This window comes from Onychomys torridus, chromosome 16, assembly GCF_903995425.1.
Source record: "Onychomys torridus chromosome 16, mOncTor1.1, whole genome shotgun sequence".
NCBI lineage: Eukaryota > Metazoa > Chordata > Mammalia > Rodentia > Cricetidae > Onychomys > Onychomys torridus.
Genome location: NC_050458.1, coordinates 22,707,043 through 22,729,000, shown reverse-complemented (window position 1 = coordinate 22,729,000; position 21,958 = coordinate 22,707,043). Strand labels below are relative to the sequence as shown.

The window sequence follows — 21,958 nt, the reverse complement described above, 5'->3', positions numbered from 1 at the left end:
TGTCTGAGAAATTTTACACATATGGTGCCCACATCTATGAAATTGCTCAGAGCAATTAAATAAACCACACACACAACCCCACACACATCCCTGTGTGTCACTCTCTGAGATCCATGCATCCACTCGGCAAAGCAGGCTTTACAATGTACCTTTTGCCCTTTGGCCCACTCTGAGATGCTCTACGTGTCTCACCCGACAGTACTGAGCTGTAGCAGGAATACAAAGGTTCAATTCTAACCACATTATTACAGTTTGTTAGCAACTTTCCCAGGCTTCAAAAGGACATTCTGTAGACGCCTATGATGTCAGAGGGTGTTCCCACCTCAGCTGTGGCCAGCAGATGCTCTGTGACTGCTCTCTACATCCATGTGTGCTGATAAAAGCAAGGAAAATGTGAATAAGGGAAGAATGGCAGGCTGTTCTTTTGCTAGTGATGGTGATTTTAAACGCAAGCTGAACACACACGTAAGCTTCTCCCTGGCAAATGCTTTGGTCCCTTTGAAATTTTTCACTCTTGTGAGAATGACTCATGTCTTGGAAATGACAAGTTCCAAGTCTGGTGCTTGTAGCACCTTTAGGCATCAGTTAACGTGGGCTCTGAGAGTGTTCAGCATCCTGTTTGCTCTGTTAATTAACAAGGGATGCAGTCCTTGCTCACTATTCACTGAAGACTCTGCAGCTCACTTTTTTTTTTTTCCAGCAGACTCAACTTTCCATTTGTGTTAAGGTTGCTGTCATCAGCCACTGATACTGCACAGCAGGGTGTCCTGTATATCTGCTAAATGTGTAACTCACATCTCTATTTTGTTTTGAATGTTTTTCGGCTTCCTAGCCAACTGACCCTTCAAAGGAGGCAGTGATTCTGGCTTTTAGACACACTTTCTACTCTGTTTCGCTTTGCTCTTCAGCACAGTGTTTTGAAGAGTCTGATAAGCATGATCATTTCCATTTAACAGAAGGAACTGGTAGAAAGATAGCCAGCATCTTGGTCTCTAACCTACATTGTATTGTCTGGGTTATAGCAATTAGGGTTAATGAGATGCAAAAATGTATCATGGCCAATTTAAACAAAACAAAATCCTGTAAGTTAGTTATTGCTGACGTGAGTCCACACAGCTGCCTTGATAGATGAATGACTACATTCCATATTTAATGCAATGACCAACCTCTATTTTTATCTTGGGGTGATATATACCCCCAGAACCTTGCTGATATATATTTAGACCAGAGGAAGATACAAAAGATTGGAGGGAGATAATGTTCTTTTTAAAAATCTTTCTCTCCTCTACTAGAAGAAACACATCTTAAATTTCCACAGGCCACGATATTTTAGCTCCATCATATTGTCTTTGGACAAGGAAAGGCAACATTTTTGGTAGACAGACTCATCCAAATTTCTGAGAAGTCCAGTGTATACCAAGTCAAGCATGATTAGATGCAATAAAATGTGAATATAGCTTCACAGTTGTTAATAACCAAGATGTTACTACTTTCTAAGGGATATTCGTCTTTACAGTTTGATAAGGATTAGGAGACTATAAATAACATACAATGGACTCTCAAATTTTTCATTTAAAATAAATTCATTCAGTTTCAAACATTAGTTGGACTACAAAACTATTATATATTAATGATATGCAAATATAACCCATACCCAAAGTGGGTATGGAAATGTGAACAAAGGAACACACTGCATTTGCAATAATTATACATCTTATAGTAGTTCATTCCTAGAAGAGGGGGCTTAAAATAAAATAAAAAGGGTTTGTGGCGAAAATTCCAATGCTTAGTATCAGAAATGGTTTAGGAAACACAGAAAAAATGGCTCTCCACTCCTTAAATTATTTAAAACCTTGTTTAGGCAGAGGTACACAGATTCTTAAGTTTCACTGTCCAGGTGACTTGGAAAATTCCAGGCCAATGGTAGATCTTGTCTCAAAAAGAAAAGAGTGTGATGGAAAGTGGACAGCACTGGAGGCATGACCCTGGAGGTTGTCATCTGGTTTCTACATACATGCACACACAGATGTATATGTGCTTGTACACACAGAAATATGCACACACACACACACACACACACACACACACACACACACACACACACACATATATCCCCACCACATAACCTTATTTAGGATACATGCAGAATTGAGGGATGAATTGAGAACTGAGACAGGCCTAAGGTCTGATCTGCTGGATCTTTTGATAGGATAGACTTGCAGTTGTTGGAATCCAGCAAGATGTTTTTCCTTACTCAATGTAGCCATTATTCTAATAATATGCATTTTTGTTCTATAATGATGCTGTTGTTTTCCTGACCTTCAGGCCTGTACCACCTGACACTGGTGGATGGAAGAGGCAGACATCTGAATGCAGGAGCTTGTAAAGATCTTTATACAAGACATCTAGGGGTAATAGACTTGAACATCAAAAGGGGATTTGTAAAATGTGAGCATTTGAACAGGTCTTAAACAGCAAACATATGCACAAACAAATACACTGAGATCCAAGGAAGAGAGATGACACTTGCCAGATCACAGCACTAACTGATAAGCTAGTTCCAGAACCCAGTCTTCCTAATCTCTAACTTCATCCAGCTTCATGGAGATGTAAGCCTAGCTATGTGTGTTAGAGATGAGATGAAGTCATACTTTCATGGGAAGGTCAGCAGAATCTTCTGTGGATTTCTTACTCATCAGTAATTATGGACTGAAGAAAGTCTTGAGCAGGCAAAAATATGGCTTTAGGAAATTTATTTTGATGCCTAGCGGTGGCTACATCCAAAGGGAGCTAGCTGCCTTAGATATCGAACCTAAGACACTGAGAACAATGCATCCAGGTTTGTATTCAGTGCAGTGTGACATTGACTAGTTTACTAGCACTACCCACTGTCTTGATTCTTGAAACAGCCCTGTGAGTTGTGCTATCTGGGCATCCTGACTTGAAGATGAGCTCTGGTGTCAACATAACAAGTGAAGTGAGAAACTCGGTGTTATAATTCCTGAATGGTGTGTGTGTGTGTGTGTGTGTGTGTGTGTGTGTGTGTGTGTGTCACACCAAGTCCCATTCCTAGCTAAGGAGCCATTGGCCATTGATGGCTGCTGGAGAATGAAGACTCAATTTGCATCAGTAATGCAGCTTCTGATAGGTTGTCATGCATAGCATACAGCTCTAATGGCACTGTATCTATGCACAGGTTGGCAGCACTAAGTAGACTAAGCAGATTAAAAAAAAAAAGAGTGCATGAATTTGGGAGAGTGGCATGGTGGTGGTGGTATGAGAAGAGTTGGAAAGGACGGAGTAGCAGTAGTATTGAATCAAATCTATTGAATACAAGTTTCAAATTATCAAACAATAAATATAAAATGAATAAAAATAAAAGGTGTGGGGGGTCCTCAAATGCTCCTTGTACAGTGCTCCCTGATGCCCATAAAAGCTGTATATGATAAGCATGGGATAAGACTGGTTAACAGGTGTCTCTGATTACATTACAGATGCATTGTGAGAGGTTTCTATGTGTCCTGCGAATAATTGGAACTACACTTTTTGGAGTCTCTCTCCTCCTTGGAATCACAGCTGCTTATATTGTTGGCTACCAGTTTATCCAAACGGATAATTACTATTTTTCCTTTGGACTCTATGGTGCATTTTTAGCATCACACCTCATCATCCAAAGCCTCTTTGCCTTTTTGGAACACCGAAAAATGAAAAAGTCCCTCGAAACCCCCATTAAATTGAACAAAACCGTTGCTCTTTGCATCGCTGCATATCAAGAAGATCCTGACTACTTACGGAAATGTTTGCAGTCTGTGAAAAGGCTGACCTACCCTGGGATTAAAGTCGTGATGGTCATAGATGGGAACTCAGATGATGACCTTTACATGATGGACATCTTCAGTGAAGTCATGGGCAGGGACAAATCAGCCACCTACATCTGGAAGAACAACTTCCATGAAAAGGGACCTGGTGAGACAGAAGAGTCCCATAAAGAAAGTTCACAACATGTAACACAATTGGTCTTGTCTAACAAAAGCATTTGCATCATGCAAAAATGGGGCGGGAAGCGAGAAGTCATGTACACAGCCTTCAGAGCACTAGGACGAAGTGTGGATTATGTACAGGTAGGTTGGAAAATGCCTGCCAGGGCAAACATACGTTGAAATAAAGCAGCTTTTGTATCTCCCCAGTCCTATGCTGTAGCCCATCCTCATCCCTTCTGAACACAGGGCTCCTTTCAGTCCATTGGAAAACAGCATGACTGTTAAAAGCACATTTTGAAAGACAGAAGAAAAAAAAAACATTCTTGTAAAACTGTTAAAAGCATCTATGAAAGTGCTTCCTTGTCCATGCAATTGCTTAGAAATTGGGATTATTTGGAGACCTCTCCTTTCATTCTCTCTCTTTTCCTTAGTTCTTCTCTGTCCCTCTGGATTCTGCCAAGTCAAACCCAAAGTCCTTGTCCTCACTGTTTAAACACACAGACACAGACACAGACACACACACACACACACACACACACACACACACACACACACACACACACACCAGCTGTAAGAAAATAACCTCTGCCTGAGTGGAAAGCTTTTCTTGAGAAAAGCTGCAGGGCTGAAGGAAAGACTTGAAATGAAAATGATTGGTGTGTAGACTTGGTAAAAAGGGAGTGGTGGATGGAAATGGCCTTGGTTTTAAAAAGAGCAAAGATTGTAAAATTGAGAGAGAGAGAGAGAGAGAGAGAGAAAGGGAAAGGAGAAGCAAATCATTGGAGAGGGAACAAAACCAACGTGCTGTTTATTTCCCTCCCCAAGCAGCATTACCTCACTGCAGCTTGACCTTTGAGAGAGTTGGGGATGATGTGTACTTGCTGGAAAAGGAGGCAGGCTGTGTCTCCTTAATTCCCTTCTAGCTCCCTGTAAGGCTTCTCCCTTGGTTCACACTGAGTATTCGGCAGTTTTCTCATTTTCAGTTGCTTTCAGCTTCTTTAGTGAGATTTCGACAATGATGAGACCAAGAAAAGAGTAGTAAGTCTGGTGTAAGAAAGTCACTGTAACCCTTTGTCCATCCTCACACAAGTGAAACCCTGTTCTTAGAAGTGGGATCCCATTGCTTAGGGGTCTTCGTTGACACATATCATGCTCTCAGATCCCATAATGAGATGAGACTGAGTAATGATCTTACAGTCATTGCCTGAGTATCTAATCACAATGATTGTTAGCTATTGACTGAGAAATTTCACCCCTTTGAGCCTCAGTTTACCAGAGAGAGTAAACCAATCTCAAAAGCACTTTAAAATAATTAGATCAATCAACACATCTCTAGGGCTTAGCAAAAGTTACATGGTTATTGCCCACATAACTAGAGGTCTTACTATAAACAGGTTGTTTATTATTCCTCCAATTTATACTAAAATATATAGTTTGCTCCACCTGTTGTCGTCGTGAGGTTAACTTCAGACAGTGTGGGAAGAGTAGGAGGTATTTCACTGGTTTCAATGTGGGTATTAATATAATTTCTGTGGAGTCATCATAGGTCTTCTCTTGTTTGTCTCCTAATTTCTCAGTGGTACAATTTTTGCTATTAAGGCAGATTCAGTTATTTCTGGACATTTGATGTTTAAATGCTATACCTCTGGGTCTAGATAGGAAGATGATAGGATGTTTCCCAAAGAAACGGATAACTTAGAACACAAAGAACAAAGCTTTGTGCCTTAAATAAGAAAACATCTGCTTTGATATTTTGCTTTTAATTCTAGTTACACTCGTCAGTTCCAAGGAAGACCTCACTGTGTTAATTCTTCCTTTTCCTTAACCTGCTCCTCCCCAACCCCCTCCTCCCATCATTCTTGTTTTGAGCTTTGTTTGTTTCCTTGACAACTATGCACTGTGCTTGTCCAGGAAAAAGCAATAAGGAATATGAAAGGCTAGAGTAGGCTTTCTATTGGAGTCTTCTTCCAGACTAAACTTTCTAGAAGTCTGACCACAGCAACTGCTGGCATCCAGGCTCTGAGGCCTTCTGAGACTCTCTTGCAGTTGCAAGTGCACAAATAGGAGTAAAAATCATTTAATATCCCAACACTGGCCCTTTTTGCCCATGCCATCCCCCAACAAACCTCCTGAAAGATAACCTTGCTTGATTACAAAATGGCAGCTACTTAAGGTTCAAACTAAACTCTGAATGCTCTAATTTTCTCTTGTGGCTGATCCAAAGTGTGGAAATTGTAAAGGAGGGGTCACATTAAGACAAAAAGGAGAGAAGTGTGAAGACAGTGGTGACAAAGCCAGGTTGGTGATTGAACTAGATGGGTAAGTGCCTTAAGGAGAGTAGGACACAATGACCCATGGGTATGACACAGGGAATGGAAGTCTAAGGAAGAAGCTGTGACCATCTGTGTACTTGCTAGAGAATACTGACTCACTATGGAGAGGTGTGGCCAAGACATTTGGTTTCTAATCACAGCTGGTCTTCAGTGCTCCTCAGCACTCTGTGCTCTTGATTTGGGGTTTCTGGCTTATTGTTCTCATGACCTATTATTTCATATCTTCACCACGCTCCCAGTTCTCAATCCAAACTCCTCCCGGCATAACTACTAACAGATGATCTCACCTCCCACAAAGGACAAACCCAACAAATGCTAACATTTTTAAAGCCATCCTTACCCTCTGTTATGTTTCCGATTTCAATAGCACCCAAGCCAACTTGACTTTCTGCATGAGTGCTATCCTTTATAGATAATCTCAGGGGACTCTATATTTCCTCTGGTCTACTCAGGAATAAGGCCTCAGAAATTGTGGACTCTTCCTTTATCTGTCTTCTGGGCTGACCACTGTCCTCTCTTGCAGCCTTTCAAACTAGAATACTGAGGAAGTCCTAGTCAGGGAAAGGTAGTGTAGTAGCAGTTTACCTGCTATGAGGGTGGTTGCTCTCAGAAATAGAGCAAGTAGAAAAACAGAAGAACTTACAGCAAGAAAACACAACGAAAGGAAAGTAGCCCTTATGAATGGGGGAGGAAGGGAGAGGAAGAGGAAAGTTTAAACATCGGAAGGGATGTATTGTGTAATGAAACCAGTTTCCAAGAAGGAGCTACTCTGACCTAATTGCCTATACCTCTCCAAAGGGGAAAAGTCTTGTTTACCTCCTCAAAAGCATGCTCATGTTAGTTATCTCCTTTATTAAAGCAGTGCACATTTATAATAGTATGTTTTATGTATTTACAAATCACAATGCACAAAATTAAATTGCCTGCAAGAAATCAGTCACCAGTGATGGATCAATGCTTTCTAAATATATACCTTTGGTGTTTTTCCTGAATTTTCAAAAGTTTAAGATTATATTTCATTTTTCATTAAATTTTGACATAATGTTATCAGACTATAAAACATATTTTGATATCCATCTTTGAACATGCATAATATATATAACAAAGTGGCTATCAGGCTATAAGACAGAGAAAAAGCCAAAATCCCCTAATGTGTGCATTAAGGATTTCTCAGACAGAAAGAATTCTATAAATATGAATATTTTCTTTTTTTAATTTAAAATATTTTTTATTCATTGTTATATACCAACTACAGATCCCCCTCTCATCCCTCCTCCTGCTCCCCCCAAAGCCTACCCCACTGCCCAGCCCCTACCCACTCCTCCAAAAGGTTAAGGCCTCCCACAGGGAGTCAGCAAAGCTTGATACATTCAATTGAGGCAGGACCAACCCCCCGCCCCCCAGCTGCATCAAGGCTGAGCAAGGTGTTCCACCACAGGTAATGGGCTCCAGAAAGCCAGTTCATGCACCAGGGATAGATCCTGATCCCAATGCCAGGGGCCCCTCAAACAGACCCACCTACACAACTGTCTCCCATTTGCAGAGGTCCTAGTCTGGTCCCATGCACGTTTCACAGCTGTTGGTCTAAAGTTTGTGAATTCCTAGGAGCTTGGTTCAGTTTTCTCTGTAGATTTCCCCACCATAATCTTGACACCCCTTGATTATACAATCCTTCTTCTCTCTCTTCAACTGGACTCCCAGAGCTCAGAAGAATTACAAGTGGCAATTTTATCATTAATATAACCTGACAGCATCATAGGTACAGATTTCTTTTGTTTGTTTTGTTGTTTTGTTTTGATTTGAAACAGGGTTTCTCTGTGTTGCCTTGGCTCTCCTGGAACTCTTTTTTTGTTTGTTTGTTTGTTTTTTGTTTTTGTTTTGTTTTGTTTTGTTTTGTTTTGTTTTTCCAGACAGGGTTTCTCTGTGTAGATTTGCACCTTTCCTGGAACTCGCTTTGGAGACCAGGCTGGCCTCGAACTCACAGAGGTCTGCCTGTCAATGCCTCCTGAGTGCTGGTGGAACTCACATTTAGATGAGGCTGGCCTTGAACTTATAGAGCCTACCTGCCATTGCCTCTGGAGTGCTGGTATTAAAGATTTATGCCACTACCCCACTGCCTGGCATATGTATGTGATATGTACGTGTGTGTATGTGTGTGTGTGTGTGTGTGTGTGTGTGTGTGTGTGTGTGTGTGTATTCCAGACTTCTTTGTATGGGGAAAAAATAGAAATACATAATTCATAAAAAGTATCTTTGGTCATCATACTCATTGATTACATATGTACATGTCTCTGTGTGTGTACATGTATCTGTGTGAGTGTAGGAACACATACACCATGGAGTACATGTGGTGGTCCTCCGGTCTCGCTGTTTGTGGCCCATTGCTATCGACATCAGGCTAGCTGTTCCACAAGCTTCTCCAGCCAGATGTGTATGCTGCTGCACCCAGTATTCTATGGGTTCAAGGGACTCTAACTAAGGTCCTCCACTTACTAAAGTTCTCTGCATCCACTGAGACATGTCCCAAGCCTCATGGATTCTACATTCTATAATTTTCAAATTGTCCTGCTCATTAAAATTTACCTCTTACCCCCAAATCAATATGCAAAGTGTTTTAGGAGTCCTATGCACATATAGAGTGAGGAAAAAATTATGAGTGAGCCAATGTACATGATTTAACTGGGGTCAAATAAGGTAACACTTTGCTTTCTCATCTTAATAATTATCTTTATATCTATTTAATATAATAATATCTACACTTTTGTGCTTTTTTTGATAGTGTAGTTTTTCAAATTGACCCAGGTGTAGAGATTCTTATAATTTAAAATACAAGAAAGCCATTATATGCCTCATGGAGTGGAGTTTTTCTCTAGGCATGTATTACTGGCTATAAATTCAGTGTTAGTACTCAGTAATGTTCATTTATTAAAAGACATTTGAACAGAAACATAAGCACAACAAGGTTGTGTATTGATCAGGTATATGCATATAAACCGTTCTCAAACAACTACCAATATAATGTTACATATATCACAAATATTGATAAGTGCTGCGTGACATTTGCCTATTTTTGATTCTGTATAGAAAGCCCAAGAAACTGAAATATTCCCATGGCAGTGTTGAGAATATTATTATATTAAGAGATATAAGGTTGAGTGCACCTTGAAAGAGGAATAGTGAGATCCAGTTCTGTTGTTAGTTTGTTGTGAACTTGGACTCTGCTGAATCCATGTTTGCTGGTAGAATTTATGACTGACAAGGCCTTTTCAGATAAACGCTGAATTTAGTATCATTATTACTCCTTCCAACTGTTGATACTTTCTGGCAAAATACTGAAGAACTACTAGTGTGAGGTAAAAGAGAAAGGACGAATCGAATCGTATTAGAATGTTCTCTTCATGTATCTGTTACTGTCTTGGTTCTCATTTTCTCTTTGTTTCTTGAGGCAAACGATATGATTAATTAGGTTCAGGCATTATAAGATACATACCTCTTAAAGTATCACATAGTACCCTCATAACGATGTGCAATCTTTGTTTTTCAAAATTGTTTATTCTTTGGCCCCTATCCCCCAATGTCCCTTACCTCCTACCAAGTAAAAAGCCTGCACACAGTTAGTGCCTGTAACTTTAGGTGGGGCAGAAAGAAGTAAATGCCTGAAACTCATTGGACAGCCAATCTAGCTCAATCCATGAGCTTTGGGGTTGGCAAGAGACCTTATCTCCAAAAATAAAGGTAGACATCTCTGAAGAAAGATATAGTCATAGTCCTCAGGCCTCCACATCCAATCACACACACATTCACATGCACCCAAACACACATGTACACTTCTGCACTAACAAGTACATGCAACACAAATACACACACACACACACACACACACACACACACACACATACACTTACACACATACATCACATAACACACCAACACAAATCAAACATAAGGAAGGGAATAAGAGCCGAGTCTGGTGACACACATCTATAATAGCACAGGGAAGAATGAAGGAGGATCATGAATATGAGGCTAGCCTGGGCTGTAGGGTGAGCTCTTGTCTCAAAACAAACAAAAATACATGAAGGGAATGTGGAAAGCTCATTGTAGGGTTCTTCAGGGTTGTGTTCAAGGACTCAACTTAAGAGAAGAAAGCAGATTGACAAGTGAAAGTGATTTGGTTTGTGTCCCAATCACGTCATAAATTAATTAGTGTCAGATACATACTACTTTTTACATTTTACATTTCTTTCCACCGAACTATAACTCAATCTAAGATTTTTTTTTTCAACTTTGGCTTTAGATCACTTGGGTCATCTAAATTTGTCAGGTATTAGAGAAACTCTGGTTCCTCCTGCTTCAGGGGTGGGTCATAGTTTAGTTAAACTAACTTCACCAACAGCTCTTTCTTGGAACTAGAAACAAGAGTTTATGTCTTTGTTTTTTTGTTTGATAAATGTCTTTGTGAGTATATGTCTATTCATTATTTACTATGTATTATCCATTTTATATATATTATCTTATCATGAAACCATTCTGACAAGGTTTGATAAGGACAATAGTAATCTATATGTTTGTCTTGAGGGATAGAGGCTTAGAGAATTGAGCTGAGAGGTTAAAGTTAAAGGACCTGGTAAAAGGTTACTTAAGTGGCAGACTGTGGATTGGGAATGGTTCTGTTTTCATTCTAAAATCTCTCATGGTGCTTTTGTTTTATTCCCTCCCCCTCTCAGCCTCTACCTGTCTTTCTTCCATTTTTCTTTTCTTTCTTTCTTTCTTTTTTTTTTTTTTTTTTTGGTTCTGAAGACAAAACCCAGGGCCTAGCGCTTTCTAAGTGAGTGTTCTACCACTAAATAAAATTTCAGCTCCCTTCCCCATTCCCTTTTCTTCCCTTTAAGTTCTCAATGTTTACAGTGGGGCACCCTTGGAGGAGTTTAGGGAAAGTGGCACCATCCTCTGTTTCCTAATTGGTAACTATTTGTGAGGGGCTTGTGTTGTTGTTTCTGTTTATTTTTTTTCCTCTTTTTTCTCACTCTTTCCCTCTTTTGTTGAGAGACACTCTTTAGAATAGAGGAGTAGAATTTCTATTTACTTTATAATTAAGTTGTAACCGGAACCAAAACCAAATTTCACATACTCTAGAAATAGTCCCATTGTCTCCAGGTTAAAATGAAGGGCCAAGGTAAAGATGGAGAGTCAAGGTTAAGATGAAGGGTCAAGATCAAGAGAGAGTTGAACTGGGAAAGGAAACACTAGAAGAGTGTAGCACAAATTGTTAGAAGGTCTTATTAATAAAAACAAACTTGAAGCCAGTTATTGGGGTGAATGCTGGAAGATCAGAGAAGCAGAATAAGCCACAGCCACCTCACCTTGCCAATTCCTCAGCTGATCCTGTTTCCTCAGACTCTCTGAGTCCTTATCTGAATGGAACTCAGCTGAGCAGCTTCTCAAAAGCCTGAAAGCTTAACCAGCTTAAGTTCTTGGTCTTCACACCTTATATACCTTCCTGCTTTGTGCCATCACTTCCTAGGATTAAAGGCTCTGGTTACCACACCTGGCTGTTTCCAGTGTGACCTTGAACTCACAGAGATCCAGATGGATCTCTGCCTCTGGAATGATAGATTAAAGGCGTGTGTGCCACCATTTTGTGGCTTCTGTATCTAGTGGCTGTTCTGTTCACTGACCCCAGATAAATTTATTAGGGTGCACAATATTTTGGGGAACACAATACCATCACAGAAGAGGTCTTAATTTCTTTTCACCTTGTTTCCTCATAGAAGTCAACGACAGCAATTTCAGATTTCCTCTTGTTGTGCTGTCTTTACACTGCTTGTTAAGATGGAATGTGAACTACAGAGGTGATCTGTTAGTAAAACTGAAAGGGAGGACATTTTTCAAAAGTTTGAGGGAAATATCTAGCCTTTGCCTTTTGGACTTGGGTCTTGGGATATGAAAGGCAAGCAGGGAGAAATACCCTTGAGGGGAGCTCTAATTAGATTGTTGTGAGATTCCTGACTATTGCAGATGGTTCTAGGTAAACTACAGTCTGTTTTCATAAGAGATATTCTACATGTAATGGAGTCTTGTGTCCCTTTTAGTACTTCTATCAATTGAGCACTCTCCATAGAGCAAAGATCTTTGAGGTTTGGGCTCCCTTAAGAAATAAATCATTTAAGGATTACTTACTACTTTGTACTAATGGCATACAGTGCTTTGTAACACATGCAGTATTTATGTATTCAGGGTCTCACTAATGTACTGTGATTATGATAAGTTCAAAGCCATGCACTAGTAAGATACAAGACTCAAGAATTTAGGTTTCTTGATTCTGTGAACATTTGTTCTTAAGGTAGGCAGTCTTGACTATAGAAAATCTATACACTAGTTAACATTCTCTGCTATATGAGTCACCACTCTGTACCATATGGAGAAGAAGGGAACCTTTGAAAAGCCTGCATAATTAAAACTTGGATTTAAAACATTTAATCTCAGTGTTGCTGCTCCTTTTTTGAAAGCAGATCCTTTTCCTGAAACCAATTACTTTAAACCTAAGGTTGGCAAACTTTGCTTGTAAAACACTAGGAGAATAAATATTATGCTTTGGAACTGTTTGACTTTGTTGTAGTGTGAACACAGTGGAAGATAACAGGTACGTGAACAAGCATGGCTAGATGCCATGGACAGTGAAATGTGAATTTCATATAATTTACATACATGACAAAAATATCCTTATTTTCTTCCTTTTCAAATTCAAACACAGACATCATTGTAACCCCTAGGTTATATCCAAATAGGTGGCAGGCTGGTCTTTACCTAAAGCCCCTCGTTTGCCAGTCCCTGCTTAATATAAGGAGATATATAGAAGGTGTTTTTAACTCTTGGCTAAAATGGTGGGAGTGAGAAACAGAAAGAGGACTGGTCTTTCTGTGGTTTTTCAACAGTGGGCTGGACATTGGACTACTTTTTCTTTACTTTATTCAGAACTTGTTATTTTTCTTCATTTCTGTTATTGGCTACTGAGAAATCTTATAACTAATTATTATGTGCTTCAGCTATTCACAATCATACCCTAATATGGACAAAGCCTTTTGATCTATGCCCTGTCTTCTGTATGCAAATCACACCCTATAGCTTTTCTTGACATGAGCTTCAGTTACTCATGAACTAATGTATGTCTGTCTTAGCTTCTAACCCTGAGCTGAGCAGCCAACATTCATTTTGTACATGTTATTAACTAGTGAGGAGAAAACTAGGAACAATGTCCTATTAGATGAGTTTTAAGGACTAAAGTTGTGTTCTTCACATCTTATTAAGTAGAAGTTCTTGTGCCCCTGAGTGCTCACACTTTTTCCAACTGGCAAAGACAGGGTTTCTACTTGGCATTCACTCACTAAACAACATCCAGAAACTGAAATTCTTTAAAGCTCTTAAATCCTATGATAACAAACCCCTTCCCGGGAGATTTCTGAGAACTTTTCCTCCCAATATAGCTAAGCTCACCATACTAACAGCCCCTTTCAGAGACTGCCTGGAGTTTCTTTTGCAAAATGGGAGGGGCCAATTTAAATATGAACTTCAGAGATTTAGTTCAAGTTTAGTCCATTCAAAGTGGCAGTTCCTCTTGCTCACTTATGCTCAGAAGCAGGCGGGGTTATTTGAATGTTACTTCTGGATTGCTCCCTTCCTGTTGTGTTAAGCTTATTTTAGCCTCTGGTTTGCCATTCCTGACTTAAGTCAATAGAGGTAGATGTGTCCTTAACTTTGGGTGCTGGAGTCTAAAGCAGGCCTGGACTTGTGCCTTTACCTCTCTCTTCTCTTAGCGCAGGCCTCCTGCCTGCCCAGCATGCCGGCTTATGCAAACTTGTAATAAACAAGTCATGGAAGAGACAACATCACTTTTTGATTGACTTTGTGTAGCTTACTCAGGCTTGGAACGCTTGCACTTAAAACAGAGTATTAGTGAAGTCTTGTGTTCTAGAACGGAAAAAAACCGAAGACTTCCCTCTGTCTGTTTTGTCCTCCTCAAAATAAATGACTACAGTGATCCTAAAGGTAATTTTCAAAAATCAATAAGGCAGAAAAAACAACCACAACAAGAACAATGGACAGACTTTTTTTTTAACTTGTAAAGGAGTGCTTCTACTTAGTAAAACAACATCAAAAAATTTAAACCCATAAGTTAAACTCAAATTCACTATGACAATTAAAATCTGAAGTGATAAGATTACTTCTTCTAATTATATGTGCATACATTATTTAAATCCATATATCCCAATACTGCATTTAAATAACTGTTTCCAGCAGTCTTCACTAGCAAGGAATCTTTCAGAAAAAATAGCCATTAACAAAGTTGAAAGAGACAGATTTTTAAAATGTTGGGATTCCTGAGATAATAAGGTGAATGGTTCATACTACATTTAATAAATGTAGTTAGCCCCTAAGGCTCCATGCATCAATAATTTATTTATTTTCTTCAAATTATTTTTAAGGAAATTTGGGTCTTGGTTAAAATTGCCCATTTTGATTATAAATGTAGTTGTGTGTTGGTTGATAATGGTAATATACTCTGAAAATGCTTTTTAGATGACTTTTGTACTTGGACAAACATCATAGAGTATGCTCATATACACTAAAATGGCTACAAAGCCACTAGATGGTCTAATCTTATGAGGCCACCAGAAAACATGTCACTCATCTTTGACCAAAATATGATTGTGTTGCATATGACTGTAAATAGGATAAATCTTGAGTTCATACTATGAGGATAGCCAGGACTGATGGTAGAAAACAGAATTCGGGAGAAGTGGGATTTATTTTGCCTCAGGATTCAAAGGAATACATATCCATCATAGCTGGGAAGTCATGGCTGTGGGTGACTCTATGATCATGGGAGCTTGCTGCAACTACTGGCTCACCTCTCTGTGGATCAGGAAGCAGAGAGGGCAGAGACCAGTCTAAAATTTGCAAACACCATCTCCCAGGATTCCAGCATAGCTCCATCTCCTAAAGGTTCCACAAACTTCCAAACCAGTGTTACTCACTAGAGACCAAGTTCACACAGACAAAGTCATAAGCAACATTTCATATAAAAACCACAATAGCCTGTCCAGAGTGTCATCACAAAGCAACTCTGATCACATTACATTTGTTAGGACTTTACTTCATTTAGTAGAAAAGAGTTCTGTGTCCTATTAATGAGTGACATGGAACTCTTATCTGAGATGATTTCTGCTGCTGTAACAAAATACCTAAGACTGGATAACTTATAATGAAGTTTATTTGGCTCACACTTCTAGATACTAGAAAGCTCAAAGGCACCTCATAGAAGCTTGCATGTACAGCATGATGAAGAAGCAGAAATCCAGTTACAGACTGTGAAAGGTCAAGTGAGATTAACCAGCAAACTGGGACAGGCTGATTATCCACACTCAACTATTGTTTAAGCTGGCCTGTCCAGCAGTGTATTGTGCTTGATGGAAACCTGTCTATATTGGGCATGATATACAGAATCCTCTGTCACACTTTCTGACAAAAGTTTTGGGACAATATGGCTGAGAGTACAGTCCATAAGCTCCACTGTGATTGAGGTCCAGTTGTATTTCTCTTTAAATCATTCCCTGCTTTCTCTTTTGCAGGTGTGTGACTCGGACACCATGCTTGACCCTGCCTCATCTGTGGAGATGGTGAAAGTTTTAGAAGAAGACCCTATGGTTGGAGGTGTTGGGGGAGATGTCCAGGTACATGTGGTTTCATTGTTTTTGTATGAGATAGTTTTAATAACACTCATGTATTGATTCATTCGATGTCTATGTGTTTAATGTTCCATGGTCTTGGTGAGAACATGCATCAGATAAACTTCAATCCTGGTTTTCTTATCTAACTTTAAATAATTTGGGATGTCTACGCTTAGCCCTGGTGTAGAACATGTATTCATAGTGACTGATAAGTTACATATAACACAAATGTATGAATAATGATTTCCACCAAGCACCCTCAGGCCACAACTTAATATTTGAAACCCCACTAAAATCTGATAATGCAGTCATTTATTAACAGAAGCAGTAAAATGGAAGTATATTTAGGAATGGATGGTATATTGTATACCTCTGCATTTAGAAATCTGGCCACTGTGGTAGGTTAAAATTACGGAATGAAAGATATGAAGAAATGATGAAATTGTTAAGAGCACTTGTTGCTTTTACAGAGAACCTGGCTTCAGTGTCCAGCACTCACTTGAAGGCTCACAACCATCCATAGCTCCAATTCCAAGAACTCTCTTGCCATTTTCTGGTCTCTGTGGGCACTGCATACATATAACATACATGCATATAGATAGGAAAAGCACTCATACACATTGAAATTTTACAACATATAAATTGAAAAGCAAAGGCGAAAGAGAGAAATAGCAACTCAAATTTACACCAAGACAAAAATCAACAAGTGTCCCATCATGTATTAGTAATGGAGAAACAATTATTAATGACACAATACTGAAGCACCTTGGATAGAAATATAAGTATATGAAAATATGGAAAAAGGTTAAATTAGAGTCCCTTGAAAGTGTGGTATCTGATTTTAACAACAGAGGGGAAGTACAAAGAAAATGAACGTCAAAACAGGGATTGGTTTGTGACCCATGTATGCATGCATGCTATTAAAGACAATAATGAGACATCATATTAGGAAGAACAAAGAAATAGCCCAGTGATTTAAAAAAAGGAAAGAGGCATATAAAATTCAAATAGAAATAATTATTTGGGGGAGTCTTTTATCCCAGGCATTACTAAATGGAGAAGGAATATGAATAGATAAGGTTTGGAAACTGGGAAGTTAACCACAGCAGAAGAATCCTAGAGTGATCCTGTTTCTTCCAGGGGCCAGTGTAAACTGAATACCCATCACAACACACCTAGGACCTTAAAAACTTCCAATCTTGGATGGTAATTTACAAAAACACATCTGGAAAAATTTAAGGATTGATGATTGATGCTTAAAAATATAACTCAATATTAGTGCCCAACAGCACAAAAGAATATGGCAAGAAGATGAGAATAATGACGTAGGAAAAAAATCCATTAATATACAGACACATACACCCAATCAATCAAGCCTATTTCATAATACAGAACCGGAGAAGACAAGGAATGGCAGAAAGGGAAGAGTAGCCAAAATGGAGTCACAGAAGAACTGATCTTATGCCAGGCAGTGATCTCAAGACACTTTGGGGCTTGTTGGTATTATTAAGCTAAAGCTAACTAATATTTATTTATTTTTCTGCTTGCAGATTTTAAACAAGTATGATTCCTGGATCTCCTTCCTCAGCAGTGTGAGATACTGGATGGCTTTTAATATAGAAAGGGCCTGCCAGTCTTACTTTGGATGTGTCCAGTGTATAAGCGGTCCTCTGGGGATGTACAGAAACTCCTTACTGCATGAGTTTGTAGAAGACTGGTATAATCAGGAATTCATGGGCAACCAATGCAGTTTTGGTGATGATAGGCATCTCACCAACCGGGTGCTGAGTCTGGGCTATGCAACAAAATACACAGCTCGGTCCAAGTGTCTTACTGAAACACCTATAGAGTATCTCAGATGGCTGAACCAGCAGACCCGTTGGAGCAAGTCCTACTTCCGAGAGTGGCTCTACAATGCCATGTGGTTCCACAAGCATCACTTGTGGATGACCTACGAAGCTGTTATCACTGGATTCTTTCCTTTCTTTCTCATTGCCACAGTCATCCAGCTCTTCTACAGGGGTAAAATCTGGAACATCCTCCTCTTCCTGTTAACTGTCCAGCTAGTGGGTCTCATAAAGTCATCTTTTGCCAGCTGCCTTAGAGGAAATATTGTCATGGTCTTCATGTCTCTCTATTCAGTGTTATACATGTCAAGCCTACTTCCTGCCAAGATGTTTGCGATTGCAACCATAAACAAAGCTGGGTGGGGTACATCTGGAAGGAAGACCATTGTTGTTAATTTCATAGGACTTATTCCAGTGTCCGTGTGGTTTACAATCCTTTTAGGCGGTGTGATTTTCACCATTTATAAGGAATCAAAAAAGCCATTTTCCGAATCCAAACAGACTGTTCTCATTGTGGGAACCTTGATCTATGCATGCTACTGGGTCCTGCTCTTGACTCTGTATGTGGTTCTCATCAATAAGTGTGGCAGGCGGAAGAAGGGACAACAGTATGACATGGTGCTTGATGTATGATCTCACTAGGATGTTTGCAGTCACACATGGGGACAACACACACACCTTAGCTCCTCCAGGGGTTGTACAGTATTGTGGCATCTCACCCTGCCACCACAGGAGACATATCACTGCTGCTGGGACTTGAACAAAGACGTTTGGTGGCTTGATTTTTGATTCTGCCAAAGTAAATTGATACATCGGTAAGAAGAAACTCTGATTTAACCCGACATTTCGAGGAACGTGAGATGACTTCTTTGTTTATGCACTTTTCCCCTTACTGTACGTCCACCTGACAGTATTTGTTCTATATACCTCACTAGCCATGCTTTATGTGGGTGATCATGGAAGAAAAGGATTCTGAAAACTCAAGGGAACATTTTTCAACCTATACAACCTAACTTATGGACTTTTTTGATAGGTGATTTTTTTCTTTCTTTTTTAAGGAAAAATATTTGTCTTTAATGCTACCAAATCAAATGCCAAAGGAAAATTTAAAGGCCACTGGCTATGCTGTATTTTGATATAATTGTACTGTGTTTTTACATTTTGTATACCAATTTTTAAAAACAAATCTCACATCATAGTCTATATTTTACTTTTCTGCCAAAATACACTTTTCTTTTCCTTTTTTATAATAAAATAGGTTCTAAAAAATTCATACTATAAAAATTAACCTGCCCAAAATGTGAAACTTGGTTGACTGATGTTCATGAAAGAATAAAATGATTCTCTCTTTCTCTACCTTTTACAATTGAATAGTTTATTTCTGTGAAAAAAAATATGTAAACTTTCAATATTCTAACTTTTTATTTCTTCTAGAAAGGGCCAAGATACATTTCAATTTTTAGGTAAAAATACATTACTCTCATGTGTACAAGAGCAAATCATTAAAGTTGAGGCCAAAGGGGTAGAAAAGTGCAATTTTTGAATGTGATTTTGTTTTTCAAAAGGGAATGCTAGTCTTTGAAAGAGAACACTGGGCACCTTGTACTGAATAAATATGAACATCAAAAATGGGACATCTCTAGAGATGATGGCAGTATTTGTGTAGGCCTAGGAAAATGGAAAGCTGGTGAAAATTTATCTGTGTGATTGGGACAAAAACAATGCAATTCATCAAAAGTTTTATTCTGTGGCCTGTATGTGGTAGACCTTAACATATACACATTAGGTGCATTTCCCCTGTTTAGTGTCTGAGTTTGCCAATTCACACTGCATGTTGGTGATGTTTACTTGAGTGAATTTAAACTAATATAAAACACAATTCAGAACTGGCACATTTATGTTCCAAGTGTCTTCTTTACTTCTCAGGAAGGGTATTTTTCTGAATTGTACAGGTAATCTTTTCATCTCTTCCATACTTGGCCTTCCTAAAAATGTCCACAAGCAGAAATGATGTTAAGATTTAATTAGCATTATTAAGAGTGGGTACATACAAAAAGTGATGAACCAGCTCTTCTGAACTTGACTAATTCAGTTATTCCAAGGCCTCAATTATTCAATTTGACTTTTCACACCATATATCTTGCCTTGTGGCTGGTGCTGTGTAGACCTGCACCAAACATGCACTAACACAAGAGTAGCTGGATAAAAGCATTGTGGTTAAGCAGATACAGAGTCAATGTTCTGCTTACTTAGTGTGCAGACTTCCATGGTCCATCTTGACTAATGAAAGCTGCACATTCTACCTTATGAGTACAAAGAGGTTTGTTCAAGTTCTGAAAAACTCAGACTCTCACTGCATGCACAGCAAGTGAAAAACAAACACACCACGACAATAAATGAGACTAAAACTTGAGTTTGCCTTTTTAACTATTTATGTTCTAAGTTAAGCTTTGATAACGTTCAAATGTCAAATTTTCTCATTCTTATAAAAAGTTGAATTAATTGCCTTGTATTTATTTTAGCAATTATTCAATGTATTTCCATTATAGGATGTATAGTATAATTGATTTTTTTGTAAATAAAATATTTTTGATAAGATTACTGTCTCTTTTTTCTAAGGGAAGGGGGGTTTGTTTTCCTGAATGTAATGATATAAGTCTAAAACTGAGGTGTGTAGAAAAAGTATCATGGCTGGTCAAAGATAATATGTCTGTTAATGATTCATATACTCAGTAGACATCTTCTAATTTTATGTTGGAATTCCCCGGAGAGCCCATATCAACTAACATTACCTTTGTCTCTAAATTCTTCCTCTATGCTTCCTTTATAGCTAAATTAGAGAGAAATTTTATTATATTAATTTGTCATAGCTGGAAAGAAATCCCAGAAGTGAAGAAAAGCAATAAACAAATTTGTATATCATTGCATTCCTCACACAAAATAACAAAAACATAAAGTAATTAAAATGGAATAACATGGGCAACAGTTCAGTGGTTTATTAACATTATTTAACAGTTATATGGAACGTTGTCAGCCACCACTAAACAGGCTATCAGAAAGTATATGAGAATGTTGGAGAATGTCACACTTGAAGTATTCATGACCATTTTGTACAGTAGCATCTGAATTTTGTAATGACCAGTGTTTAAATGTGGTTATATCTAATTATGGCAATATGGCTAATTTATATTCTGTATATACTTTTGTATTCTTCTAGTACCATAACATGTATTGTCTTTACACAAAGTAAAAGGATAATAAATATAATTTTTTAAAAAGTAGGTTGAGGCATCGAATAGCATTTTCTGGCTTGAGGAATTTTTATGGTTAATTGCTCCATTTTCCCAGTTATCATTAAAATTCATCTATTTTTCTAAGTTATTTTATTCTTATTGTTTTGGTTTTGAAGAATTCTTCATTTCTTTGGCAATGTTACCATGTAGCTAGATGTACCAGATTTTATGGTTTTAGCAGGGACAAGTGGTATTATTGATTCTAGTTCCAGGAGTTCCCACTAAAGTCTCTTGGTGCTATAGTAAGGGTTGGTTATCTTGTAATGTAGAAAGATAGTCTACATTTCCAGTGGTGGTGATATGTCATGAAAATTCTCACCTCTGCCAACTTAGTACAAAAGAAACCAAGCACAGGTGATATGTAAATATCACATGTAAATATCACATGAGTACGTGGTCCAGAGTACTTTGCTCATGAACATTGCAATTTTGCGGTTTTGGAATCATGTTCATATTACAGATCCTCTTTGTGATATTTTTCAAACAAATGTTACAAACAATAACAAATGAAAGACTATTCTTAGTTCATTAGCATTACCAAAGCAGGTATTACTGAGACAGATTGTACTGCTGTCCACTGCAAGTCGCTGGCCAATGTTTGCCAACTTGCTTGCAGTCCCTTTACGTCAAGCTTTGTGTCCTTTAGATATTCTCTCCTTTCTCATGTGAGATGTGAATAAGAGAACAGAACAGGACAATTTCTTTAGACGTTTCCTCTGCCAGTTATCCATTGTTTTTCAATTCAGCTTCAATCCAGTTCACAGGCCATGAGCAGAA

The 21,958-nt window shown here is 38.5% G+C and overlaps 1 protein-coding gene across 1 annotated transcript in view; it reads left to right on the top strand.

The window, feature by feature from the left end:
- Window positions 1-20,484, top strand: part of Has2 (hyaluronan synthase 2) — a 28,231-nt gene extending 7,747 nt beyond the window's left edge. The window contains exons 2-4 of the mRNA XM_036208671.1: window positions 3,495-4,121; window positions 15,943-16,044; window positions 17,592-20,484. Coding sequence (XP_036064564.1) covers window positions 3,495-4,121; window positions 15,943-16,044; window positions 17,592-18,521 — 1,659 coding nt within the window. The 3' untranslated portion in view covers window positions 18,522-20,484. The remainder of the gene's footprint in view (window positions 1-3,494; window positions 4,122-15,942; window positions 16,045-17,591) is intronic.
- Window positions 20,485-21,958: the final 1,474 nt, after the last annotated feature.